This window comes from Pseudoliparis swirei, chromosome 3, assembly GCF_029220125.1.
Source record: "Pseudoliparis swirei isolate HS2019 ecotype Mariana Trench chromosome 3, NWPU_hadal_v1, whole genome shotgun sequence".
Classification (NCBI taxonomy): Eukaryota; Metazoa; Chordata; class Actinopteri; order Perciformes; family Liparidae; genus Pseudoliparis; species Pseudoliparis swirei.
In genome coordinates, this window is record NC_079390.1 from 3536507 (window position 1) to 3562829 (window position 26323).

Here is a 26323-nt window from a genome sequence, read left to right on the forward strand (position 1 = left end):
ATATATATATATACAGTATATAAATAATTTGATGTCCTAATCCGATTTCAATCCCCTAAAAGACAAAATACAAAATCTACCCTACAAACAATTCACGCACATGCACAGTTCTCTCGTCCCCGTGCACACACACTGCTGTCGGCACGGTAACGGTGTTCAGAGCATCAGTAGTTTTCTCTGTTGATCCAGTCTTGTTCGTTGAAGTATCTCCTTCCCACGTCGACGTTCAGGCCATTTCTGTAGCAATCCAGATTCGCCTGGTAGGACTTCCTGTTCCCGTAGGTTCCGAGGCTGGTTCGGTAAGCGTCTTCTTTGCCGTTGGTGATGTACGTCTGATAGAGGTCAGCTTTCACCGCGTGGCTTCCGGGCGGCCTCAGTTTGGGGTCGTAGAGGTCGCCCGCTCCTCTGGTGCTGCCGTCGTACAGCGCGTGGCCTCCGTACACGCCGCTGCCGAAGTGCTCGCTCTTCGTCGTGCGGCGGCCTAGACTCCTGTCTTGAAACCGTCCGTGCTCGCCGCCGCCGCTCAGGCCGCGGTCATTCAAGTCCCTCTTCGCGGCGCGGCCCAAGCTGGTGTTGTAGAAGTCGTGGGTGGTGCGACGCCCGAGGCTGAGGTCACTGAGGTCAAAGTTGAGGAGGCAGCTCTCCGTGCTCGCCAGCGTCACAAAGCCGCTCTCCGTGTCGCGGCCGCCCAGGTTGTCGTAGTCGCCCGTCGGGGTGTCGGGGGAGGAGCTTAAAAAGGAGGTGTTTTTGGTCTGCGGGCGCGCCGACACCAGGTCGTCGTCCATCTGGGAGCGGATGACGTTGTAGACGTCGGCGGGAGCCGAGCTGGGGCAGAGGCCCGGCTCCGTCTGGCACACTTCGGATTTCTGCTGCTTCCTGTTTCTGTGTCACACAGAGAAGAAAAAAGCGTGAACACGACGGCTGGAACGTTCACATGGAAAGAAACCCGACACAGACATTCAGAGGAGTGGAGAACAGTAGAATTAGCAATGGAGTGAAAGCCTGAGGAGGTTTTTATATTCCTTGGTGAAATAGAACTTTATCCTTTTCCAAAAACTATTAAAAACACATATTAACGACCCGCATCAAATCCCACATTCACCGCCTGCTGCTATCAGAGCACATTGGTTAGCTTTTTTTACATTTTTTAATTAAACAAATATTTGTGAGCCATTTATTAAGATTTAATAGTGAGTTACGAACAAATTTACTTGGAGTTGAGTGTTCGGAAGATATGAACAAATACTGAAAGATTGTTTGTTGAGGTTTTTCCATGGCCAGGCTGGCCAATCACAGCGTAGCATCACAACGTAGCATCTCAGCGTAGCATCACAACGTAGCATCACAACGTAGCATCACAATGTAGCATCACAGCGTAGCATCACAAGAACAATAAATGCGCTAGTATGTAGCTACAGTTTTAAACTACAGATAGTAATAATATGATGTGTTTAAATGTTTTTATGTGACAACCTGTGGAGCTAAGGTTAGCACATGCATCATTAGCTAACGTTAGCACATCATGCTACGTGAACTACTGCATGTACACTCGATGTAAACACACGCTGTTGTCCTTTTAATGGTTATAACAGGAACTTAAGAACTACCCGGCGTTACAGGACAGACTATTTGTCATATTGTGTTTTTACTATCGAAGACAAATAATCACAAATTGTTTGACAACTGTATTATGGAAGCGTCAGAATAATCAACATTGTTGGAGCTATTTATTTGATATTATTTAGTTATTTTATTGACAAGTAGTATTGTTTCATCATGCAGATTGTTTGATTATTCAGGTCAGATGTTTAGATGTATTAAAATATCTTATTCTTGTGATAGTTTTTAGTTTAGTTTAATTTATTGTTGTTGTTGTTGTTTAGATATAATTAGTCTTTTGGCTGTTCATTTGTTCGTTAATTGGGTAAAGCTGTGAGCACCTGTGGGAGTAGGCAGGTACAGGACCAGCATGCACCTGGGTAGGCCGATGGAGAGGCAGCGTGAGGAGTTCATTTGTTTGTTACCTTCGCATTGAAAATGCGGAAGGTTATGTTTTGATCGCCGTGTATTTATTTATTTATTTATTTGTATGCGTGTTACTCGCATAACAAAAAAAGTTTTAAACCGAATCGCAGGAAATTTGGTGGGATGATTGGTTATTATCCGGGGACCATTTGATTCGATTTTGGGATCAATCGGGTCAAAGGTCAAGGTCAAGGTCATGGATAGGTCAAAATCTTCTTTTTACCATAGCACGGTCAATTTTTTTATCCAATTGGCATGCAACTAATGCCAAAATGTTTATAATTCAATGCCCAATCTTGTGATATGCGAAGGTATGCGCTCTACCGAGTGCCCGTTCTAGTTTGTTTTGTTTTAGTTAAATGAATCATCAGAATGACAGAATCCTGAATAGACGACGCTTTCTTTTGTCTGCGAAAACCACAAACCCCCATGATGCACCAGTGGCATTTTGATTTATTGGACAGACAGCCACTACAAACATGACGTTGCGTCTTGATGGCTGTCGCCTACAGTCGGTCCTATGAAATGCTGAACTGGTGTTCTTGAGTTTTTCAGCGTGAGTGCTCCTCACCGTCGGCCGAGCAGCTTGAAGCAGCAGACTCCGATCACCGTCAGCAGCAGCAGGATCAGCGGGATGCTGGGAATGATGACGTAGATCAAATTAAACGCTGAAAGAGACGAGGAGGAGATCCAGATTTAGTGACTTGGAGATGCAGATCAGAGTGGAGAGCGTATACTCAGAGGAGGGTTAGTCAGCGTGAGTCTCGGGGCAGTCGACCTGCACTCCGCTCCGGGTTGTGATCGCTTGGATCCCACGGCAACGCGGACGAAGGGAAAACATCTGAAATGGGAAGCATCGTATGAACACTGTGTATCGACCACAGGTATCCAAAAATGTCTGTTCCGTCGTATTCTGTGATATTTTACTTGTTTGGGTGGAGTTGGGAGAAGGGGACGGCTCCAGTGGTTTCTCTGCGTAGAAAAAGAATCCAGATCAACGAAGTATATTTAACGTTAAAAAAATATATATATATATATATTGAAACCCCGTGTCAGTAACTCACCGGCAGTGTATTTGCAGATGAAGTTGTTCCTGGTTTCACAATTATCGTCGTTCCACTGGAACATGTAGAGCCCCCCGAGACCGGGGGGAGCGGACGGCTGGTGATACATCACCACACACACCTCGTAGCCGCAGGATGGCTCATCCCAATGCCACTTCCTGCAGGACACACACACATGCGCACACACACACACACAAATGTTTGTAATACAGGTCTAGCTGATACCTGCCAAACACACATTACTGTACATAACATTTAATCTTCTGTCACACACACACACACACACACATACATGAAATAACTTCCTTAAAGGATCTGATGCCTTCCAATAATACAAATACTTCGAAATACCGATGCTCGGGAGATTAGTGTCACACACACAAACACACCCTCACACACACACACACTCACACACTTATTGTGTTATTGTGCTTGTGTTTAGACATCAGCCTACATTATATACAATACAGCCTTAAAATCCTGTATTAATAATAACACGATTAATTTATATAATATTTATATTTTTGTCCCAGGCACCGTGTCATTGAACAAAATTCACTTTGATGAGCGCGATTTAACGAGCTTAAAAAACATTCGATATTTCACTTCATGCCTCTTGACCCCTGTGACCCCTTGACACCTCACACACACACACACACACCTAAACGTGGACTCGCTGCCATCCAGCCAGTAGTACTGCGAAGAGCAGTCTGCGTTGCTTTCCTCGTCTCCGTGGTTACGGCGGAGCCCGATCCAGAAGTCTCCGTCGGTGGGCCGCAGCTCCGTGACGAGCCGCTCCACGATCTTCTGCTCGGACTCGGACTCCACGCTCAGCAGCTGCCCTCCGTCCCGCCGGCAGGCCAGCTCGGCCTCTACGAAGTTCAGCCGGCGCCGGAGCTCAGAGAAGTAGGCCAGCTTGTAACACGGCCGGCCTTTTCCTGCCTTGCACATGCGTTGACCTACACACACACACACACACACACACGATTACACACGAAGTGCAGTTCATTTTCTTCCCAGGAAAGGTTTATCGGAGCTGCGTGAGATCTGTAACGCTACACGGGGGTGAGACGTGGCGTTTGAGAGAAAGCGAGATGGCGATGGTGAGAGCGAAGCGTGGGGTGAAGCGTATGGATAGGAAGAAGAATCTGATGGAGATGCTTTTGGGTTGGAGGATTGGGTGGAGCGGCCGGCGAAGGCGAATGGAGTGCGGTGGTACGGACACGTGCTGAGGAGGGATGGGGATCATTGTCCTGAGGAAAGCGTTGTAGTTTAAAGTAAATGCACCAAGGAAGCGTAGAACACACGGAAGAGACAGGTGGAGGAGGAGATTCGGAAGGTCGAGCGAGATGGAGAGATGGGGTTCGAGAGATCGCTGCGAGAGTGAGGTGGAACCGGCCGCCCCCATTTTTTGGGGACAAACCCGGTTTAAAAGTGGACGAAGAAGAGAAGAATACATTTGGAGGCAGTCGTGCGAGCTTTTCAAACTGTACTTTGGTGTGTCGCCTACCTCTGGCTTCGATTATATCCGCTTCAAGAGTCAAAACAATCCAGCGTGAAGTCAGGACGGCGTGCCACGGAGGAACCGAGAGACAGAGATGCACAAATGAGTCAGAAGTGTGTGTCTTTCCACCGTGGCGTGTGTGTGTGTGTGTGTGTGTGTGTGTGTGTGTGTGTGTGTGTGTGTGTGTTTCTGTGTGCGGCTCACCTGTGATGAGGCTCGTGGCCGCAGAGGGATCAAAGCATAAAAGCAGCAGGGGACAGAAGACCGTCAGCAGGTTGTCCATCGTCGTGAGCCATTCACCACCGCCTCTTGTTGAGTTTAGTCTTTTTCATGCCGCTCCTCCGCTCTTCGGGGGCGCTCTGGATGAACCTCCGGAGGAGCAGCTGTTGCTTCGCGGTGAATGAAAGCGCTCTCCCCTCCCCGAACGGGATGAAATTCAAAGGAAAAGCACCCCCCCCCCCCCCCACCAAAAACAAAAGTGCTTAAGAGGCAAGTCTCCCGTTCTATCCGCTGAGAACGAGAGTGTGTGAGACAGGAGGAGGAGCAGAAAGAGGAGAGGGGCTGTTTGGGAGGGGGGGTCTGTAATCTGTAATCTGTTAAGAGCCGTTTTAATGATTGGGAGAAGAAGCGGCATCGATTGCGAGACATCTAATCACGCAAGTGCTCCCCATCGTAAACGCTGACAAGAGGCAGATCTCGCTGCCTCCTTTGTTGCTTAAGCTTCGGGGATCATCGTTACAAAAGTGTTACATGAAAATGATCCGCTCCAACTCGATCAGCGGCATTTAAAGTATTCATCTCAGGTGTATTGCGGCGTTATCGCGTTTAAGTGCAAAAGGCCGGACGGCCAAGCAGAGCGGATGAATCCTACCAGGAGGGACGGTATTCTTTATTAATCAAGTCTGAAACTCAAAATGTTTACCTGCAACTTGAAATGTGTGAAAACAATGAGATTACGTTCAAACTGTCGTCCGTTTTAGATTTAGATAAACTAAATCATCATCGGTACACATGTGTGTACGAATGACACGACGTCACAGCCCTGCCCACCTCAAACCAGAGAACAGATCAGAGATTTAAAAAACAAATACTGACAATCTGACTCTTAAAATAAAGTGTGAGGACTCCCTCACTCAGAATAATCGGCTGATGGATGGAAAAAATGGATTTCAGAGCCTGTAACTGCCAATTGGTCTGAAATAAAAGATACATATGTCAAATGATTCAACACATCACCACAATACATTTGATATGCATGTATATGGCGCACAAGAACACCCTGCAACAGATCTCTATTGTGATCTTTTATTAGTACTTTTTTTAAATTTAAATTTTCCACACCGAGCTAAAGTACTGTTAGCGAAGCACAACGAGTCCCAAGCTCACCTTTATTGTGACATCACTCACTCCCTCGTTACAGATTATGTCAACCTCGTCCGCCTTGTATCAACTCGTTATCCTCACCTGAGCTTAACCCCCCATTTCCACACCTGGTCACCATCATCATCATCATCATCATCCTCATCCTCGTCCTCATCCTACCGGCCCCAGATCCCGTAACCTTCATCCCGATGGCCTGGTTGCCATGTCTCTCCATCCAGTGTTCCATCCATTACCTGTTTAATCCCGCTTGTTGGGTTTTGTCTTCTTGATTCTTCCTGCTTGGTTTTTGACTATTTGTATTATTTGTTCTGGTCTGATGAAAAGGATTTTAAAGGATTACTAACTTTTGAATTCATGCTTTTGGGTTCAGTGATTTCTGAGTTGTTATACAAAGACGGGTAAAAAAAAAAACATTACAGACCCACCTCCAAAGGTCAACATGAAGGTGTAATGTGTCTGATCCTATAAACAAGATGACGTGTAAACCAGTGAACTCTGAATGTTTAGTTGGACCTTTGGACCGAGCCGGGCTCGCTGGTCTTTGAGCTTGTTGACCACCTGCTCACTTTTTATTGACTTTAATCGTCACCGTTGGACGGAGCCGGTCTGGATATACAAAACTGTGGGATTAACCTCTGCACCGACTCCCAGATTGCAGAAAAACACTGCTGAACTTTAGAAAAATGAAGATTGAGAAAATGAATAAAAAAAGACAAAATACTTTTTTTGACGAGTTTTATTTCATTTCCGAAAAACTCGTGTCGTAAAGACGCCTAAAAATCCAGATGATTATTTGAAGCTATGTGTCGGTAACAAGGGAGGATTTCCAATCAATATAATTAATTAATGCAATATAATTTCATATTCACGGATACACACGTGAGCATGCCTCGCTTTTTTCTCCTTTTTTTTCTCTTCACAAATGGGGGGGGGGGGGGGGGAGTGCACGTATGCAGTTGTTAATGGTAGTGATTTAAAAAATGGCCCATAAGGTTGATTTAGGGCTCGCAAAGAGACAGATCAGCCAGAGTTTAAACAGCAGGATCAGGAATATGCTGCGTGTGAAGAAAAAAGAAAAGAGAATAGGGAGTGTGTGTGGGGTGGGGGTGTGTGTGTGTGGGGTGGGGGGGGGGGGGTGGTGGATGAGGCACCCCTGAATAATACTGTCTGCATGCATGCTGCTAACAGCGTTTGAAAGGAACAGATTGGATAGAAATATAGAAATTAGTTTAGGTGCAACAGATTGATTTCGTTTAAATGGAGGCGGGTCGAGGATAGGGAGTGTGTGTGTGTGTGTGTGGGGGGGGGGGGGGGGTAGGATGTTTGCTTTAGCGGCTGAGAAAATAAAAGACAAGACGAGGGGTAACAGAGTCCTCCAGAGGGAATGGACCTCGTTTTAAATGTCCGCCGTGTTTACAGTACCCGAGGCCGAGAGAGGCTTTCATTCAATTACGTCTCTCCCATTTGTTCCTCTCTTACAGTCCATCTTCCTCCGTCTCTGCCTCCTCCTCCTCCCCTCTCTCCCAATTACTTAAAGGGAAACCAGATGAATGTCCTAATGGGAAGCCAGTACATCACTGACCTAATGCCTGCACGTACGTACGCACACACACACACACACACACACACACACACACACACACACACACACACAGTGACACAACATCTCTCTCTCTCAAACACACACACAGACATGCAGACACACAGAGACACAATCTCTCTCTCTCACACACACACACACACAAAATCTCTCTCACACAAAGATGCAATCACACACACAGAGACCGAGACACACACAGACACACTCAGAGACACAATCTCTCCCTTTCTCACACACACACAAAGACATACAGAGACACACACACAGACACACTATCTCTCTCACACACACAGAGACACAACCTCTCTTTCACACACACACACACACACAGACACACACACACACAGAGACACATAGAGAAACAATCTCTCTCTCACACACACACACACACACAGAGAGACACAAAGATACACACAAAGAGACACAATCTCTCTCTCACACACACACAGACACAATCACACACACACACACATGCACAAGCCGGTTTCCCCATGTCAGAGACTGGACATGTTGAAGTCCCCGCTGCTCTTGAGCCGTTTGGACATTCGGCCATGACGTAACCGTAGATGACGTAACCGTAGATGACGGAACCGTAGATGTAGATGACGTAACCGTAGATGTAGATGACGTAACCGTAGACGTAGATGACGTAACCGTAGACGTAGATGACGTAACCGTAGATGACGTAACCGTAGACGTAGATGACGTAACCGTAGACGTAGATGACGTAACCGTAGATGTAGATGACGTAACCGTAGACGTAGATGACGTCACCGTAGATGACGTAACCGTAGACGTAACCGTGGACGTAGATGACGTAACCATAGATGACGTAACCGTAGATGTAGATGACGTAACCGTAGACGTAGATGACGTCACCGTAGATGACATAACCGTAGACGTAGATGGCGTAACCGTAGACGTAGATGACGTAACCGTAGATGACGTAACCGTAGACGTAGATGGCGTAACCGTAGACGTAGATGACGTTACCGTAGATGACGTAACCGTAGACGTAGATGGCGTAACCGTAGACGTAGATGACGTAACCGTAGATGACGTAACCGTGGACGTAGATGACGTAACCATAGATGACGTAACCGTAGACGTAGATGGCGTAACCGTAGACGTAGATGACGTCACCGTAGATGACATAACCGTAGACGTAGATGGCGTGACCGTAGACGTAGATGACGTAACCGTAGATGACGTAACCGTAGACGTAGATGACGTAACCGTAGATGACGTAACCGTAGATGACGTAACCGTAGACGTAGATGACGTAACCGTAGATGACGTAACCGTAGACGTAGATGACGTAACCGTAGATGACGTAACCGTAGATGACGTAACCGTAGACGTAGATGACGTACCCGTGGACGTAGATGACGTCACCGTAGATGACGTAACCGTAGATGACGTAGATGACGTAACCGTAGACGTAGATGACGTAACCGTAGATGACGTAACCGTGGACGTAGATGACGTAACCGTAGACGTAGATGACGTAACCGTGGACGTAGATGACGTAACCGTAGACGTAGATGACGTAACCGTGGACGTAGATGACGTAACCGTAGATGACGTAACCGTAGACGTAGATGACGTAACCGTGGACGTAGATGACGTAACCGTGGACGTAGATTCCCCGTGGGGTGAAGCTGGCCGACGGCGTCACTATCAGACAGATCATCGTTACGCCGGAGAATAACATTTAATTTGAAGGCCATAAACTTGCACTGAACCGCAAGAAGATCTTTTGTAATGCAATGGCCTTGTTTTGGTTTCTGGGTCGTAAAGACACAGACATGAACGACGAGCGCAGTTCATCTCCCTCTGAAAGCCCGAAAAGAGAAAAGGAGAACAACTTTAATTGCTCAGCGAAAGAAGAAAAAGAACATAACTTTCCACTAAATCCAATTTGAATGATCTCCAGACGGAGTGTCCGCATTGCGTAGGTCTGCACAGAGAGATGGAGAAGAGATGGAAACGAGCCGCTGACCTGCAGCCGGATGGCTCCATCAGCTCCATCAGCTCCATCAGCACCGCCGCTCCACGACAGAGTCGGGAGGGAGGAATTCCTCAATAAATCATGTCTTATTTTTTTTACGGCAGTTTTGTAAAAAGCATGAGAAAAGGAATTTAATAATCTGTGATTGTGGAAATAAAGCATTTAATACCTCAAATTATATTATAAATCCCCCTTTTTTTCAAAATAAAACATAGTTATTCCTTTCATCATAGAGAAAATGAGCAAACAAAAAAGTCAGCATTATTATATTGCACTGCACTCATCTATCATCTAGCCATCTGCCCAGACATTCTTTTTTTTAAGGCAGTTTTGTAAAAAGCATGAGAAACTGAAATAATGTAATAATCTGTGATTGTGGAAATAAAGCATTTGATACCTCAAATTGTATTATAAATCCCCCTTTTTTCAAAATAAAACGTAGTTATTCCTTTCACCATAGAGGAAATGAGCAAACTAAAAAGTCTGAATGATTATATTGCACTGCACTCATCTATCATCTAGCCATCTGCCCAGCCATTCTTTTTTTAAAGGCAGTTTTGTAAAAAGCATGAGAAAACGAATTTAATAATATTTGATTGTGGAAATAAAGCATTTAATACCTCAAATTATGTTATAAATCCCTCTTTTTTTCAAAATAAAACGTATTCCTTTCACCATAGAGGAAATGAGCAATTTAAAAAGTCTGCATTAGTATATTGCACTGCACTCATCTATCATCTAGCCATCAAGCCATCTTCCCATCTGCTGCCTACTGGTGCCAGTTCACCAGAGAGTTGTGGTCTCAGTGGTCGTCGTTTGGGGAAAGCTTGTGTCTGGTTCGTGTGTTTACGTTGTGACTCCAAATGAAACGAGTCATAGAGCAGTGAAGCTCAATGTTTGGTTTTTCTGTGATGGTCCAATGTGTAACACCTCCATGACAGCATGGGTTATTTCATCATGTTACACATTATTGCCATAAAAGCAGTCGTACAGCTTCATCGTCAATATACTGTCACATCGCTATAATCCTGATCCCGCGGGATGAAAACTCTAGGAAACATGTTTTAAAATTGATTTAGTAACTTCCTCTTCACATCTCGATTGATTGACCACCTGATAATACAGGATACACGCTGATAAAGCACAGAACAGTTTAACTGATCATTATTAGCATAACATTTATTGTGGATTGGAAGAACGGGCGATGCAATTTATTGCGAACACGTGTGTGTGTGTGTGTGTGTGTGTGTGTGTGTGTGTGTGTGTGTGTGTGTGTGTGTGTGTGTGTGTGTCTGCTTTTGGCAAGATACCGTTATCTGACAATGGGATCTTTTAATTAAATAACATTAATCAGTGCAGAATACACAGATCCAGAATCCAGACATTCAAATCCAAAGCGTGGTTCGCTAAGACATTTCAGCTTCTCAAAAACTGAAGCGGTACAAAGTCGTCCTGGTTGTCGTTCCCGAGGATCAATTTGAGAAAAGGGACAACTCTGAACAGGTTCAGATGGAAATCTCTGGACTTATCATTCCCATGCGACCTGCACGTATCCATGGTTCCCCAGCTGACCAGTGCAACCTGTGCAAGAAGTCACAAGTTAACGATGCGTGGTCAAATTGCATCACCTCATTCATTTCATGTAATCTTCCTGTTGCCAACAGGTGTAAACTCATTGGTGATAAACTGCGTGTACCTGTATTGTGCGGTCATCATAGTTCTTGAACACGGCACCTCCAGAGTCACCTGTCCAAAACAAACACACACACACACACACACATGGTTACACCCTGAATCCACCTTGAATCCTTAAATATAATGGGCCTCAGTAAGTGGTCTGCACCTCTAGATGACAAAAAGAGATCGCTGCCTCTCCTGTTTCTTAGCGAAACCTGATAACACCGCAATGTAACGATTTACACTGAAGTACAGGCATTTCGCGCTTTATTTATTCATGACTTAGTTTTATGTCAATGTAATATGTGAAGTTCTCAATAAAGGTCTTGAAATTAAAAAAATCAGCATTTCCCCCCACCTGCAATACCTTTGGCGTCCCACTAGAGGGGCGCACCTCCATAGTTTGAAAACCACCAAATTCTCGGTAAAGGTCTTGACATTTTTTTTAAATAGCATTTTCCCTCGCCTGCAATACCTTGGCGTCCCACTAGAGGGGCGCGCCCCAAAGTTTGAGAATGACCAGGTTCTCAATAAAGGTCTTGAAATTTAAAAAATAGCATTTTCCCCCGCCTGCACAACTTTTATGTTCCACTAGAGGCGCGCCTAGTTTGAGAATGACCAGGTTCTCAATAAAGGTCTTGAAATTTAAAAAATTGCATTTTCCCCCACCTGCAATACCTTGGCGTCCCACTAGAGGGGCGCACCCCCACTGTTTGAAAACCACCAAATTCTCAATAAAGGTCTTGAAATGTAAAAAAAATTAGCATTTCCCCCCGCCTGCAATGCCTTGGCGTCCCACTAGAGGGGCGCGCCCCACAGTTTGAGAACCTCTGTCTTAGCTCAACTCAACAAGATGTTTATGGGACATGAAGCGGCTCTCTTGAAGTGACTTGGAAGAGAGGGAACATACCTTTACACGCGACATCATCTCTTACGGGAAACTGGCCCCCGGTGCACAGGAAGTTATCCGTCACGGCGACCTTTGGATTGTCAGTTGTGATGCCCGGGGCCCCCAGAGCTCGCATGATGCAATCGCCTCTCTGCATCGGTGGGATGGAAGAGCCACAGCTCAAGGTCACTTCCGGGTTTGGAGCGAGTCAGAATCAGAATCATTGCTAGACACACGAAGAATTTTGACTCGGTGGCCGGTGTGTCCATAACACAGGCAAAACAAACAACAACAATCAACACAGCGCAAGAATTTAAACATTACATGTACGATGGTGTCAAATAAAAGTGCGCAAACGGATAACAGTGTGTTGAAGTGAAATTAAATATTAAATATTGAGCATAGAGAGGTGTGAATAATGAAGAACTTGTGTTTAGACATCAGCCTACATTATATACAATACAGCCTTAAAATCCTGTATTAATAATAACACGATTAATTTATATAATATTTATATTTTTGTCCCACCGTGTTGAACAAAATTCAATTGACTTGATGAGCGATGATTAAACGAAATAAAAAACATTCAACATTCACTCATTTCACCCCCCTTGACCCCCCTTGACACCTCACACACACACACACACATACACACACAGCTCAACTCACACTGTCACCCAGCTTGGCGTGAACCTCTTTTTGAACTATCGTCCTTCCTTTCTTGTTCAGGAAGTTGAGTCTTTCAAGTTGATTCTTGAACAGAAGATCCTCTGTAACAAGAAAAAACACCAAAATACGGATCATCGTACCAGAAGATATAGAGCGATTTTTTTATTATCTATGAAGCTGCGTTACAGAATATTAGTGGCGTCGTCTCACCTTGGTCCTGGCAGGTGGAGACGCCGGCCAGCTTCAGAGCATCACTGGTCTCCTGAGTGCAAGGTATGCAAATAGGTCTGGACCAAAATATAAATATAAAAACTTTTAAAACAGAATGTTTATTCATAAAACACAATGGGGCTGTATGGTTGTCTTGAGGAAATAATCTAACTTCTATTGCATCTGTTTCCTAGTTTGTGTGTGTATTATTAGATTAGATTAGATTAGATATTCCGTTATTAGTCCCACAGTGGGGACATTTCAAAATCAAAGCAGCGGTGCACATCAGAGCATTAATAGAAAATAAATATAAAACAGAAAACACGATAACAATACGAAATACTAAATACTAATACTAAAAAAATACTAAATATACAGAGAGAAAAAATAAAGTGCTGTTATAAATATATATTATATATAATATATATTATAAATATAAACCCAAAAGGCAGGACTGATGACGTAACATCGAGTCTGAGTGCAAATTCTTACCGTGAAATGTTGGAGATTTGAATATCTTTCTTCAGTTGGATCAGAGCCACGTCGTAGTCGTAGAACTCCTTCACACCCTGATCCACTCTGGCGCTATTATTATATTGTGGGTGTATTGTGAAATCTTTAACAAATTTCACTGTAAAAGAGAGTGAATTACAGAAGCATTTAGTCAAAATAGAGGGTTTTTTAACCCCAAAAAACTTGGTAATATTCATAATCAAAGGAAATACTGGAATGTCTATTGTGTTATATGTTCAGATAAGTAGAGAAAAGTGGCGTGAGGACAGTCAAACACCGGTCATGACCTTTGTTATTAATCTTCACGGTGACGTGCTCGGGGAGATCTCCCCGCGTGAAGCAGTGGGCGGCAGTCAGGATGAACTGAGGGGTCACCAGAGAGCCCATGCATTTTTTCGACGAGCTTCCTCTCTTAAAGTTTAAAAAGCAGATACGGATATAATATAGTTTATGACACAGAATAACACCACTTTTTTTTTTAAACAGCAACGTGGCCAACGCAACATGGTACATCATTATCAGTTCATTTTTAAATGCTACGTCTGAAGGTCTGACTCTTTTATTTCAAGATATTTGGACATTCTCATGCCTAACCCATTATGTAAAAAGATTGTGATTCATATATTCCACAGATGAGTCATGAAGTTAAATAAAATACTGAAACATTCACCTGGATATCGACGGACGCCCACCACGGAAAGTTTTTCCTATTTGCATCTTCTGATTGGTCATACACCGCGTGAAGACCACAGAGACCCTTGAGTTCTTCTTCATCTGCATTTAAAAAACATTATATTTTAAAGTTGCTCATGTCATGTAAATTTAGAACATGTTGGTATCAGTACAAAGCAAAGGCTCAATGTTAGCGCAAAGCATTACATTATCCTTTTTTAAATTATTTTTTCAAAGGTGTCGTATATATATATATTTTATTTTTATTTTTATGTTTTAATATATATCCATCCATTATATATTTATTTATATATATATATATATAAATATGTATATACATATATGTTTATGTTTTACAATATATATATATTTATATATATTTATAGATGTTTTAATATATATATATAGAGAGATATATATATATAGATTTTATATATATATATATATATATATATATGTTGAAATATATAGAGATTGTTATAAATTTTTTCAAAAATGTTTTAATAGATATATATTAGGGCTGTGAAACGATTACAATTTTTAATCGGGTTAATCACAGGTTTTTGTGGATTAATCATGATTAATCACATATTACCGATATTCTCGGTATATTTTGTGAGAACATAGAGATTTATGACAAAAGACGGATATATACATTTATACATTCTTCTATACAATGGTGCTGCAACTCAGCAGTTATTTAGCAGTTTTCTTCCATATGGAACATTAATACATCTTCATCCTAAACAGAATGTTTAACCCTCCTGTTACCTTTCAGGTCAATTTGATCCCATTCAATGTTTAATGTCGGTGTTCTTTGGGGTCAATTTGACTCCAGGCTGTTTTTCACTGTGTCAAACATATCAGAAATATCAACTTTTTTATTTATTTAACCCTTGTGTTGCCTTAGGGTCATTTTGACCCGAATCAATATTACACCCTCCCCCCGCCTTAGGATTAATTTGACCCCATTCAATGTTTAATGTCGGTGTTCTTTCGGTAGTCAACAAACAAACATAAAGTGCCTCACACTTAAACTTGGAAAACAATATTAATTCTAATAATTTTCTGGAGGTTTTAATTGCTGGCGTCAAATTGAACCCAAAGGGTAAAATATGTTAGTAAATATAAAGGTAACAGGAGGGTGAAACATTGAATCGGGTCAAAATGACCCAAAGGCGGGGGGAGGGTGTAATATTGATTCGGGTCAAAATGACCCTAAGGCAACACAAGGGTTAAAGGGCTATTTAGGTAGTCAACAAACAAACATAAAGTACCTCACACTTAAACTTGGGAAGCAATATTAATTCTAATAATTTTCTGGAGGTTTTAATTGCTGGGGTCAAATTGACCCCGAGGGTAAAATATGTTCGTAAATGTAAAGGTAACAGGAGGGTTAAACAGAGCATTTTTCTCTTGTTTGTCAACCATTAACTCCACCATGATACAATCTAAAGGTGGACAGATTGACAAGTGACTTTTTTTTGCTCGGTCCCGATGCGCGCACGGAGCTCTGTGGCGCGCCAGACGGAGATTGATAAGTGTTAACGCAACGCGAAGAGACAGAAATGACATGCTGCTGTGGAGATACGATCAACAACAGACGTTTAGTTTCATAAAAGAACAAAGACGTGCTATAGAGAACATGTCAGGGGGCGGGCCAATCTCTTTAATGTCATGCGATCTACCGACACTACGCCGCGATCGACTGGCAGGTCGCGATCGACGTGTTGAGACCCTGATCTACAGGAAGTAAAAGTCGTAACAAGGTTTCCGTAGGTGAACCTGCGGAAGGATCATTACCGATGCGCATGCGTTAAATGCGTTAAAAAAAAAAAACTAGTTAAACCTGTAATTGGATTAACTGAGTTAACGCGTTATTTTTCACAGCACTAATATATATATATTTATAAAGATTTTTTGAAATGTTTTATATATATACAGTATATATAGTCTACAGCCATACTACCAGTTGTATGAGGCTTTCGTTTACTGATTACAGTAGAGTTGAGCTAATTGCTAACATTAGTATGGCCGCATGTTCACCATGACAACGATAACATGTTTAACATGTGAGTTTAGCGTGAATGACTTGCGCTAAACATAATGTACGGCTGTCGTTTTATAGATTTCTGCTCATATGACCTGATAATGGGGCAAAAGAAAAAGTAAATATTGTAAAGTTATTACAATTCATCATGAGTTGAACATGAATGTGCTCGTGGCTATGAAGTTATTTCAGGGGATCAACGTAGAAGTCAACCTCCGGGTCTAAAATGTCAGGGCAATAGTCTTTTTAGATGTAGTATATATAAGCATGCAGACGTGTGTCTCAAATCCCCATCCTCTTACTTCAATTTTTTTTAAAGAAGTTTACCAATTATCTGATCGAAGGTGTCTTCTAAATGCGAGATCTTCTTCATTCTGAAGTAATGCGTGCCACCGGTCCCCACCGCGAGCCGCTGCAGGTCGTCGTCAAAGATCTCAGCGCCGATGGCAAAAACATAAACGTCTGCAACCGGATGAAAGATCGCAGACCTTTAAAATAGGCCTTAAAATAATCAAATGTGACAATAAAGCAAATGTGCAGCCTGGATGATGAAAATCAAACTCACCCAGATACTTGTCTCTGGATTCAGTCCCTTGACCAGTGTGGTTCATGTAAACCATTTGCTTTATTTTTTCCAAATTAGGTTCTGGAGATCCGCCCATATTAAAACGACCTGAAATTAAACAAACACGCCTGTAGAAATGATGTAGAGCAGATGTATTTGATGTGAAAAGCTTCCCTGCTAACGTTATTTAAACAGGTGGCTGATTTTACCATCCGTAAAAAGGATCACGACGTGTTGACGTTCCTTAAACTGTTCTCCAACTCGTAGCTTTATGATGGACATTCTGTCCAAGAATCTCCTGAAGACCTGTTCCAGATTTGTTCCAGTGTTTCTGTCTTTGAGTCACACACAGAAACACACACACACACACACACACACACACACACACACACACACACACACATAGAGACGCCAGTGAAATGTAGGTCAAGCTGTGTATTTTCAACAATATTCTTCATTTATTTCACTTACCATTCACTTCAAACTTCTCCAAATCCTCTATGATGGTCTTCAGCTCAATTTTTCTTTCAGCATTAAAAAAATCAAGAATGCTGACAATTTCATACACTTCGGAGGAGAAAAAGACTATTTCATAGTTCGGAGACACGGTAAAGGTTGAAATCTGCGGAGGAAAAAAGCAAATCGGTTCCATACAAGGTGAATCTTAGTGGATTAGTGGATTTTAGTATCGTGTCGCCCAAAAAAAGAAACACACATGCAAACTTGTCAAACTGCTGTGAAACATTTAGTCGATGCACCACCTCCTCATACATCAAAGTGCTTATGCTTATAATTTAGAGTAATTGATACATCTATCAGCAGAAAGAGAATCCCGTGGTGTGCACTGAAAGCGAGCCAAGGCACTCGTGCCAAAAAGCATCGGTCAAGATTATGACTGTAATTCATAATGCGATTCACTTCTAATGGGGGCATCCAAATGGAGTGGGGTTGTGTTTGTACATGTTGTGTGCAGTGTTGCCAAATGTGCTTCTAAAAGTGTGTCAAACTATGTAAAAGGCTTCGTGTGTCAGCCCAACAACAAAATATGACACGGTTTATTAACGGCTTTAAATTGTAAAAATGTACTAGCAATTCATATATGACAGTAACATACAAAAAGCTGACGCAGTAATTTATTTATATGTAAAGGGTAGTGATAAAGTGATGCAAAGAAGTGCCCGAAGAGTAATACATTAAATAAATAAATAAGCCATTATGAAATAAATAAGTCACATGAGTCGGTCAAGTTATATAACACAGCCATTAAACTGTGAACTCATTTTGTACTTATTTTAAACTCGGTGCACTAGAATTAAATGTTATATGATCCTCCTTCTTATCAACATTACTATTTCAAAATTAAACTAAAAGTCTGTCAATCAAGACAAACTATTGAGCTACGTGATAAAGCTTTTAATGATTTGAGCTGAATGAGAGGCAATTTATTGTATTTGGTTCACAGGAAAAGCATTTGGATACACTTAAAAGTTCCTCAATATCTTTATATATATATATATAGACATATATATATATAGTATGTACTCTATGTATTTCTATTTCTATATTTCTATATACATATATATATTTCTATTTATAGATGTATATATATATATAAATATATTTCTATGTATTGTATATATATATTCATATTTATATATAAACAAATATATATATATATTCATATATATAGACATATATAAATGTATATAAAATATGTATTTCTATATATAGATGTATATTTATATATAGATGTATAGGAATATATTTATATATTATATATATATCTATATATTTATATATAGAGAAATATATATGTTTATTTGTAATGCTATATATATACAGTACATATATATATTTCTGACCAATAATGAATACTATGGCTTCCTGTGTCATGCCCAATACAAACTCTAACATGTCATTGTTTTACTTTAAAAGATCAAGTGATTGATAAAATGTCTTGAGTAGTCACACTAATTACTACATTTCTAACACTCAGCAAATTGATTGCCAGCATCCATCGCCAGTCGTTACTTTCACCCCAATGTGCATCTTTTAAACTGAGCCCATAATCAGCAATCTTACATTTGCAGTAGCAGCGAGATATTGCTGACTATTTGCTATCTCAGCATATTGTAAGTCAGGCGATTGCCCCTATAATTTTTTTTAAAAACCCAGTTAAACTGTTTTATGTAAAATGTACTAATGTACCACTTGGAATAAAACTCACTCTCATCTTTAATCAAAAGGAACGCTGCTGTGTGTTTCTTACCTTCTTAAGAAGTTTTATGGTGGTGTTTATTGCTTTCTTGACCTCTTCCGGTTCGATGCTCTCTGAAATATCCACCCCGATGTAGATGTCAAGGATCCCGTTTTTGGACATCTTGATTTTTCTCCCCTCCTGCGTGTCATCTGAACAATCCACAACAAATACGTATACAATAAAAGACATTTTCAAATGGAATTGTTTCTATGTAGAGACAACTATAATGCAACAGAAGTTAGTGGGGTGGCCTTTTGTCCAATAAAAGTATTGTCTATTCAGGATTCTGTTATTCTGATGATTTATTTAACAAAAACAAAACAAACAAACAAACAAAAGAACAAACTAGAACGGGCACTCGGTAGAGCGCATACCTTCGCATATCACAAGATTGGGCATTGAATTATGAACATTTTGGCATTAGTTGCATGCCAATTGGACAAAAATGTATCGTGCTATGGTAAAAAAAAGATGTTGACCTTTCCATGACCTTGACCTTGACCTTTGACCCGATTGATCCCAAAATCTAATCAAATGGTCCCCGGATAATAACCAATCATCCCACCAAATTCCATGTGATTCAAGAAGATTTGACCTGTTTATGACCTTTGACCTTGACCTTTGACCCGATCGATCCCAAAATCTAATCAACTGGTCCCCGGATAATAACCAATCATCCCACCAAATTTCATGCGATTCGGTTCAATACTTTTTGAGTTCTGCGAAAGATTTTGACCTGTTCATGACCTTTGACCTTGACCTTTGACCCGATCGATCCCAAAATCTAATCAACTGGTCCCCGGATAATAAACAATCATCCCACCAAATTTCATGCGATTCGGTTTAAAACTTTTCTTGTTATGCGAATAACACGCATACAAATAAATAAATAAATAAATAAATACACGGCGATCAAAACATAACCTTCCGGCATTTTCAATGCGAAGGTAACAAACTCCTAACGCTGCCTCTCCATAGGCCTACAGGTGCATGCTGGTCCTGTACCTGCCTACTCCTACATATAACCACAGGTGCCCACAGCGTTAGCCAATCAGTGAACAAATGAACAACCAAAAAATAACAACAACAATGAATTAAACTAAACTAAAAACTATCACAAGAACAAGCTTTTCTAATATATTGAAACATCTAACCTAAACAAGCAAAACCACCAGAATGGTTAAACAATACTACTCGTCAATAAAATAACTAAATACTAATATCAAATAAAAAGCTCCAACTCAAGTCTCATGTCATAGAGCAAGTGACTCGATATAATGACATTATTTTTCTTTCTTTCTTTTTACTTTTGTCGTCTATCTCGTTCATTTTTCATTTTGTAATTTTGTAACATTTTAAATATTATATCGGTGGAGGCTTCAAATAAGCCCAGTTGGCTTGTTGTCTCTTCCTGCACTGTGGAATTCATTACCTTCGCATTGAAAATGCGGAAGGTTATGTTTTGATCGCCGTGTATTTATTTATTTATTTGTATGCGTGTTATTCGCATAACAAGAAAAGTTTTAAACCGAATCGCATGAAATTTGGTGGGATGATTGGTTATTATCCGGGGACCATTTGATTCGATTTTGGGATCGATCGGGTCAAAGGTCAAGGTCAAGGTCATGAAAAGGTCAACATATTCTTGAATCGCATGAAATTTGGTGGGATGATTGGTTATTATCCGGGAACCATTTGATTAGATTTTGGGATCAATCGGGTCAAAGGTCAAGGTCAAGATCATGGAAAGGTCAAAATCATTTTTTTACCAGAGCACGGTCAATTTCTATCCAATTGGCATTAAACTAATGCCAAAATGTTCATAATTCAATGCCCAATCTTGTGATATGCGAAGGTATGCGCTCTACCGAGTGCCCGTTCTAGTTTATCTCTGTTGTGATTTTCATTTTAAAAGAAATAAATACAAATAAATAAATACAAATAAATAAATAAATAAATAAAATAACTTACCTGTGGACTCTAACTCGGTCAGACTGCCTTTGATTGCGCTGCCAAACGCCTGTGAAACCTCCAGAGAAGTGTCGTAGGTGTGTTTGTCTGCATGGAGCAACAACAACAAAAAAACATAAAAACAAGAAGTGTGTTATAATTGTGGCTCGGGGAGAAAAGGTGAGAACAAAATGAAGGCCGACTCTGTTGTTCCTGCCTCCCTCCACACCGCATCATCGATAACACACACGACACCCAGAAGACATCGCCGCTCTAATGACCTCCAATCACGTTCTCCTTCCCATGGTCTAGAACAGAGGTTCTCAAATGGGGGTTAGGGAGATTTTCTTTTGTGATCAAATCTTTTATTGGTTTTCGAGATATGCACACGCAAAAGAAAAGATGTACACACTGATGATCACCAAACATGGCTAGTTAGGGGGTACTTGGCTGAAAAAACATATTTCCCAGGGCGAACATCAGTGAGAACAGGTTGAGACGCGCTGCTCTGGAGAAACTGTTCATGGCTGAACGTTGATGAAGTGAATGTATCTTACAGTAGCACGCTGGCTCTCTGCCGGTCCACTGGCCGTTCTCCTGACACACTCTTTCTTTCGACCCGATCAAGATGAGGTTGCTGTTGCAGCTGTATTTCACTTTATCGTCAATTTCGAATATGTTCCCGGCTCTTGAGGCGCCGGCGGGGATTCCCGGATCGGCACAATTGGCCCCTGCTGTGGAGACAAAGAAACAAAAGGACCAAAGATGAGAGTCATAAAAAATGAACGTCAGTGAGGATGGAGCGAAGATGTCTCTGTTGGAGCAGATTACACGCCTCTCCACACGGCACGCCCCTCTACAAGACACGCCCCTCTACAATCTACAAGACACGCCTCTCCACACGGCACGCCCCTCTACAAGACATGCCTCTCTACAAGACACGCCTCTCCACACGGCACGCCCCTCTACAAGACATGCCTCTCTACAAGACACGCCTCTCTACAAGACACGCCCCTCTACAAGACACGCCTCTCTACAAGACACGCCCCTCTACAAGACACGCCTCTCTACAAGACACGCCTCTCCACACGGCACGCCTCTCTACAAGACACGCCTCTCCACAAGACACGCCTCTCTACAAGACACGCCTATCCAAACGGCACGCCCCTCTACAAGACACGCCTATCTACAAGACACGCCTCTCTACAAGACACGCCTATCTACAAGACACACCTCTCCACACGGCACGCCTCTCTACAAGACACGCCTCTCTACAAGACACGCCCCTCTACAAGACACGCCTCTCTACAAGACACGCCCCTCTACAAGACATGCCTCTCTACAAGACACGCCTCTCTACAAGACACGCCTCTCCACACGGCACGCCTCTCTACAAGACACGCCTCTCCACAAGACACGCCTCTCTACAAGACACGCCTATCTACAAGACATGCCTCTCCAAACGGCACGCCCCTCTACAAGACACGCCTATCTACAAGACACGCCTCTCTACAAGACACGCCTATCTACAAGACACGCCTCTCCACACGGCACGCCCCTCTACAAGACACGCCTATCTACAAGACACGCCTCTCTACAAGACATGCCTCTCCACACGGCACACCCCTCTACAAGACACGCCCCTCTACAAGACACGCCTCTCTACAAGACACGCCTCTCCAAACGGCACGCCCCTCTACAAGACACGCCTATCTACAAGACACGCCTCTCTACAAGACACGCCTATCTACAAGACACGCCTCTCCACACGGCACGCCTCTCTACAAGACACGCCTCTCTACAAGACACGCCTCTCTACAAGACACGCCCCTCTACAAGACATGCCTCTCTACAAGACACGCCTCTCTACAAGACACGCCTCTCCACACGGCACGCCTCTCTACAAGACACGCCTCTCCACAAGACACGCCTCTCTACAAGACATGCCTATCTACAAGACACGCCTCTCCAAACGGCACGCCCCTCTACAAGACACGCCTATCTACAAGACACGCCTCTCTACAAGACACGCCTATCTACAAGACACGCCTCTCCACACGGCACGCCTCTCTACAAGACATGCCTATCTACAAGACACGCCTCTCCAAACGGCACGCCTCTCTACAAGACACGCCTCTCCACACGGCACGCCTCTCTACAAGACACGCCTCTCCACAAGACACGCCTCTCTACAAGACACGCCTATCTACAAGACACGCCTCTCCAAACGGCACGCCCCTCTACAAGACACGCCTATCTACAAGACACGCCTCTCTACAAGACACGCCTATCTACAAGAGACGCCTATCTACAAGACACGCCTCTCCACACGGCACGCCCCTCTACAAGACACGCCTATCTACAAGACACGCCTCTCTACAAGACACGCCTCTCTACAAGACATGCCTCTCCACATGGCACACCCCTCTACAAGACACGCCCCTCTACAAGACACGCCTCTCTACAAGACACGCCCCTCTACAAGACACGCCTCTCTACAAGACACGCCTATCTACAAGACACGCCCCTCTACAAGACACGCCTCTCCAAACGGCACGCCCCTCTACAAGACACGCCTCTCTACAAGACACGCCTATCTACAAGACACGCCTCTCTACAAGACACGCCTATCTACAAGACACGCCTTTCTACAAGACACGCCTCTCCACACGGCACGCCCCTCTACAAGACACGCCTCTCTACAAGACACGCCTTTCTACAAGACACGCCTCTCCACACGGCACGCCCCTCTACAAGACACGCCTATCTACAAGACACGCCTCTCTACAAGACACGCCTCTCTACAAGACATGCCTCTCCACACGGCACGCCCCTCTACAAGACACGCCCCTCTACAAGACACGCCTCTCTACAAGACACGCCTCTCCTCACGGCACGCCCCTCTACAAGACACGCCCCTCTACACGGCACGCCTCTCTACAAGACACGCCTCTCCACACGGCACGCCTCTCTACAAGACACACCCCTCTACACGGCACGCCTCTCCACACGGCACGCCCCTCTACAAGACACGCCTCTCCACACGACACGCCCCTCTACACGGCACGCCTCTCTACAAGACACGCCTCTCCACACGACACGCCCCTCTACAAGACACGCCTGGTTCTTTAAAAGGCTTTGTGGTTCTACGAATAACCATCACCTACTGAGGAACTATTTTTTCGTTTGAGGCTCCATTATAGGTTCTTTGAAGAACTATTTAAGGAAATGGTTCTTTGAAGAACCCTAGTTTGAAGGTTCTGTGTGGAACCAGAAATGGTTCTTCTATGGCATCACTCTGAAGAACCATTTTCAGTTCCAGATGGCACCTTCAGTGTTCCGTGGGTATCGGTCCCAGCTGTGGAGACGTCGGTACAGCCGTCTATTTATGAATTATTCTTAGAGTTCTATGTATTTTGTGATTGTGTGTGTATTTTTTTCTATTTAATGTTTTGTACTACCTGGACCTTGAGTCTGAAATAAAAGGTTTGATTGATTTATTGATTGATTGATTGATGACCCCCCCCCCCCAAAGAACCTGAGAATGGAACCGGATCAGGACTCACAGTCTCGGCTGCAGATGGGAGTGGAGCCGTTCCACTTCCCGTTGGGGAGGCACGTCCGTCTGGCCGAGCCTCGCATGGCGTACCCGGAGTAGCACTCGTACGTGGTCTCGTCGTGCACGAAGTACCTCTCCTGAGGGGGGTCCACTGTGCCGTACTTCAGCACGGTGGGGTCAGGACATTCAACAACTGCAAACAAAAACAAGGAGTCGAGTCTTCATGTGGAGCAGGCGAGTCGGAGGCAAAGAAACATCTGCATCGCATCACTCACCCCTGCATCTCTGAGGGAGAAATATTTTGGGTTGTGGTCTCCAGAAGCCGTTGGCCTGGCACACGCGGGTCATAGAGGGGTACGGGTAGTAGTCCTCAGGACACCGGTAGATCATCAGGCTGCTGGTCTCCAGCTGCTTCGTCAGTGTGTAGTTACCTCCGTCCATTTGTACTTTCTCCTCTGTGCAAATACAATACACTTCCCCTCCTGAAGAATAAAATAGTGTTTTGAGGCACGTGTCGTACTTTACTTTAAGACACAGGTGTCGAACACAAGGCCCGCGGGCCAAAATCCGGCCCGCCACATCATTTCATGTGGCCTCTGACAACTTAAAAGACATATGATCATCTTTTCTTAAAGAAATGTAAGAAAATTATCCTGTGCTTTTATTTTGAAGGTTTCAAATTAAATGGATTCATGTTATAATATTAGATTATTATTATTATTATTATTATTATAATAGAACATTTCTTATTTACAATAAAGCTTTAAAGTTATAGAAACTGTTTGAGAAAGACGCACAATGTTGGATGTATTTAGTCCACTGGAAGTTTACTTTGATAACTGTTTTCAGTATGGCAGTATTTGTCTAATTGTTATATGCATTGTTGTTATTTATTAAGCTATTGTACAAAAATACAAAATTGTTTGAAAATTGAAAAATTCTGTTGAATATTTACATGTTTATATGTTCGAACTAGTTGATAAAATCTAAGCTCGACTTTTACAGGAAATACAAATACATGGTCATCATTCACTGTTTTTACAAATATGACACCACTCATCTTATTGATTAGTTAATTAATCTTAATTCTTTTATTTTTTTCCCTTGCCTAAAAACCAATTAAATTCCACAGACATGCATACGCTCATACATATACATCTGCCTTCATCTATGTATTTTGTTTCTTTAAATAAATAAAAAACCTCTCTCACACGCACACGCAAAATAAAACAATAAAAAGATATGCAAAAAATATAAAAATAAAAATACATGGACAGTTTTCAAGTACAAAATGACATATAAAGTATATATATTTTCTGAAGCTCACCCATACAGAGGAGACATGAAAGTGCAGGAAGCCAAATCCAGCGCAATGAAAATTCCATCTTGAACATCAAACTGGGGAACAGTATTAAAAGTGAGAAGATTTGGCAGGAGCCGTAGATTTATTTAAAAATTGAGAGTGATGTTCAGAAAGAGGGGCTGCTGTCACAAAGATCACCCTGGTACTTATTAACTTTATGACAAATAAAAGGAAATCAATAGAGCACCGAAACCACGTGACTTCCAGTAAATGGGCAACATTGCATTTGACTTTAGATTTTTTTAAATTAACTTGACTTATGTAGAAACAACTCAAATACTTTTATTAACTAATAGCAATAACTGATAATTATTTTTGAATATAAAAACTCATTAAAAAGGAAAAGGAGAAATGTGAGC

The 26323-nt window shown here is 42.5% G+C and overlaps 3 protein-coding genes across 6 annotated transcripts; all 3 read right to left on the minus strand.

The window, feature by feature from the left end:
- Positions 1-48: 48 nt before the first annotated feature.
- On the minus strand, positions 49-6361 carry layna (layilin a). 3 transcript variants are annotated; one of them, XM_056409154.1, is made up of 9 exons: positions 6210-6361; positions 4798-5787; positions 4600-4620; positions 3751-4048; positions 3090-3247; positions 2953-2997; positions 2804-2866; positions 2597-2693; positions 49-882 (listed from the first exon to the last, which is right to left on the minus strand). In XM_056409154.1, the coding sequence occupies exons 2-9, from the start codon at positions 4874-4876 to the stop codon at positions 165-167; spliced, it is 1479 nt and encodes a 492-aa protein (XP_056265129.1). In that variant the 5' UTR covers positions 4877-5787; positions 6210-6361; the 3' UTR covers positions 49-164. The 3 variants fall into 3 exon arrangements, with proteins under 3 accessions (XP_056265129.1, XP_056265119.1, XP_056265111.1); XM_056409144.1 differs by having other exon boundaries at positions 5980-6361; XM_056409136.1 differs by having other exon boundaries at positions 4798-6361.
- A 659-nt stretch (positions 6362-7020) lies between these two features.
- On the minus strand, positions 7021-9269 carry LOC130191621 (prisilkin-39-like). Its single transcript, XM_056411271.1, has 2 exons — positions 8048-9269; positions 7021-7031 (listed from the first exon to the last, which is right to left on the minus strand). Exons 1-2 carry the CDS (start codon positions 9267-9269, stop codon positions 7021-7023), a joined length of 1233 nt encoding a protein of 410 aa, XP_056267246.1.
- Positions 9270-12303: 3034 nt separating this feature from the next.
- On the minus strand, positions 12304-26037 carry cfb (complement factor B). 2 transcript variants are annotated; one of them, XM_056408217.1, is made up of 16 exons: positions 25929-26037; positions 24877-25083; positions 24609-24794; positions 21600-21776; positions 21064-21150; positions 19102-19241; positions 17304-17454; positions 17042-17167; positions 16833-16940; positions 16595-16729; positions 14216-14319; positions 13833-13956; positions 13525-13663; positions 13033-13109; positions 12823-12923; positions 12304-12379 (listed from the first exon to the last, which is right to left on the minus strand). In XM_056408217.1, exons 1-16 carry the CDS (start codon positions 25993-25995, stop codon positions 12374-12376), a joined length of 1935 nt encoding a protein of 644 aa, XP_056264192.1. In that variant the 5' UTR covers positions 25996-26037; the 3' UTR covers positions 12304-12373. The 2 variants fall into 2 exon arrangements, with proteins under 2 accessions (XP_056264192.1, XP_056264191.1); XM_056408216.1 differs by lacking the exon at positions 12304-12379 and adding an exon at positions 12386-12579 and having other exon boundaries at positions 12782-12923.
- Between the last annotated feature and the right edge of the window lie 286 nt (positions 26038-26323).

Bases quoted from the DNA above. Each gene is read 5' to 3' on its own strand.
- layna (XM_056409154.1), bottom strand. From the start codon at position 4,876: ATGGACAACCTGCTGACGGTCTTCTGTCCCCTGCTGCTTTTATGCTTT. The intron at 4,621-4,797 runs GTGAGCCGCACA...TGACTCTTGAAG, and splicing joins GGCCACGAGCCTCATCACAG to CGGATATAATCGAAGCCAGA. The intron at 2,867-2,952 runs GTAAAATATCAC...TTCCCATTTCAG, and splicing joins TCCCAACTCCACCCAAACAA to ATGTTTTCCCTTCGTCCGCG.
- LOC130191621 (XM_056411271.1), bottom strand. From the start codon at position 9,269: ATGATCTGTCTGATAGTGACGCCGTCGGCCAGCTTCACCCCACGGGGA.
- cfb (XM_056408216.1), bottom strand. From the start codon at position 25,995: ATGTTCAAGATGGAATTTTCATTGCGCTGGATTTGGCTTCCTGCACTT. The intron at 21,777-24,608 runs GTGAGTCCTGAT...TTGTCTCCACAG, and splicing joins TCCCATCTGCAGCCGAGACT to CAGGGGCCAATTGTGCCGAT. The intron at 13,957-14,215 runs GTGAATGTTTCA...TTAAACTTTAAG, and splicing joins GGGCGTCCGTCGATATCCAG to AGAGGAAGCTCGTCGAAAAA.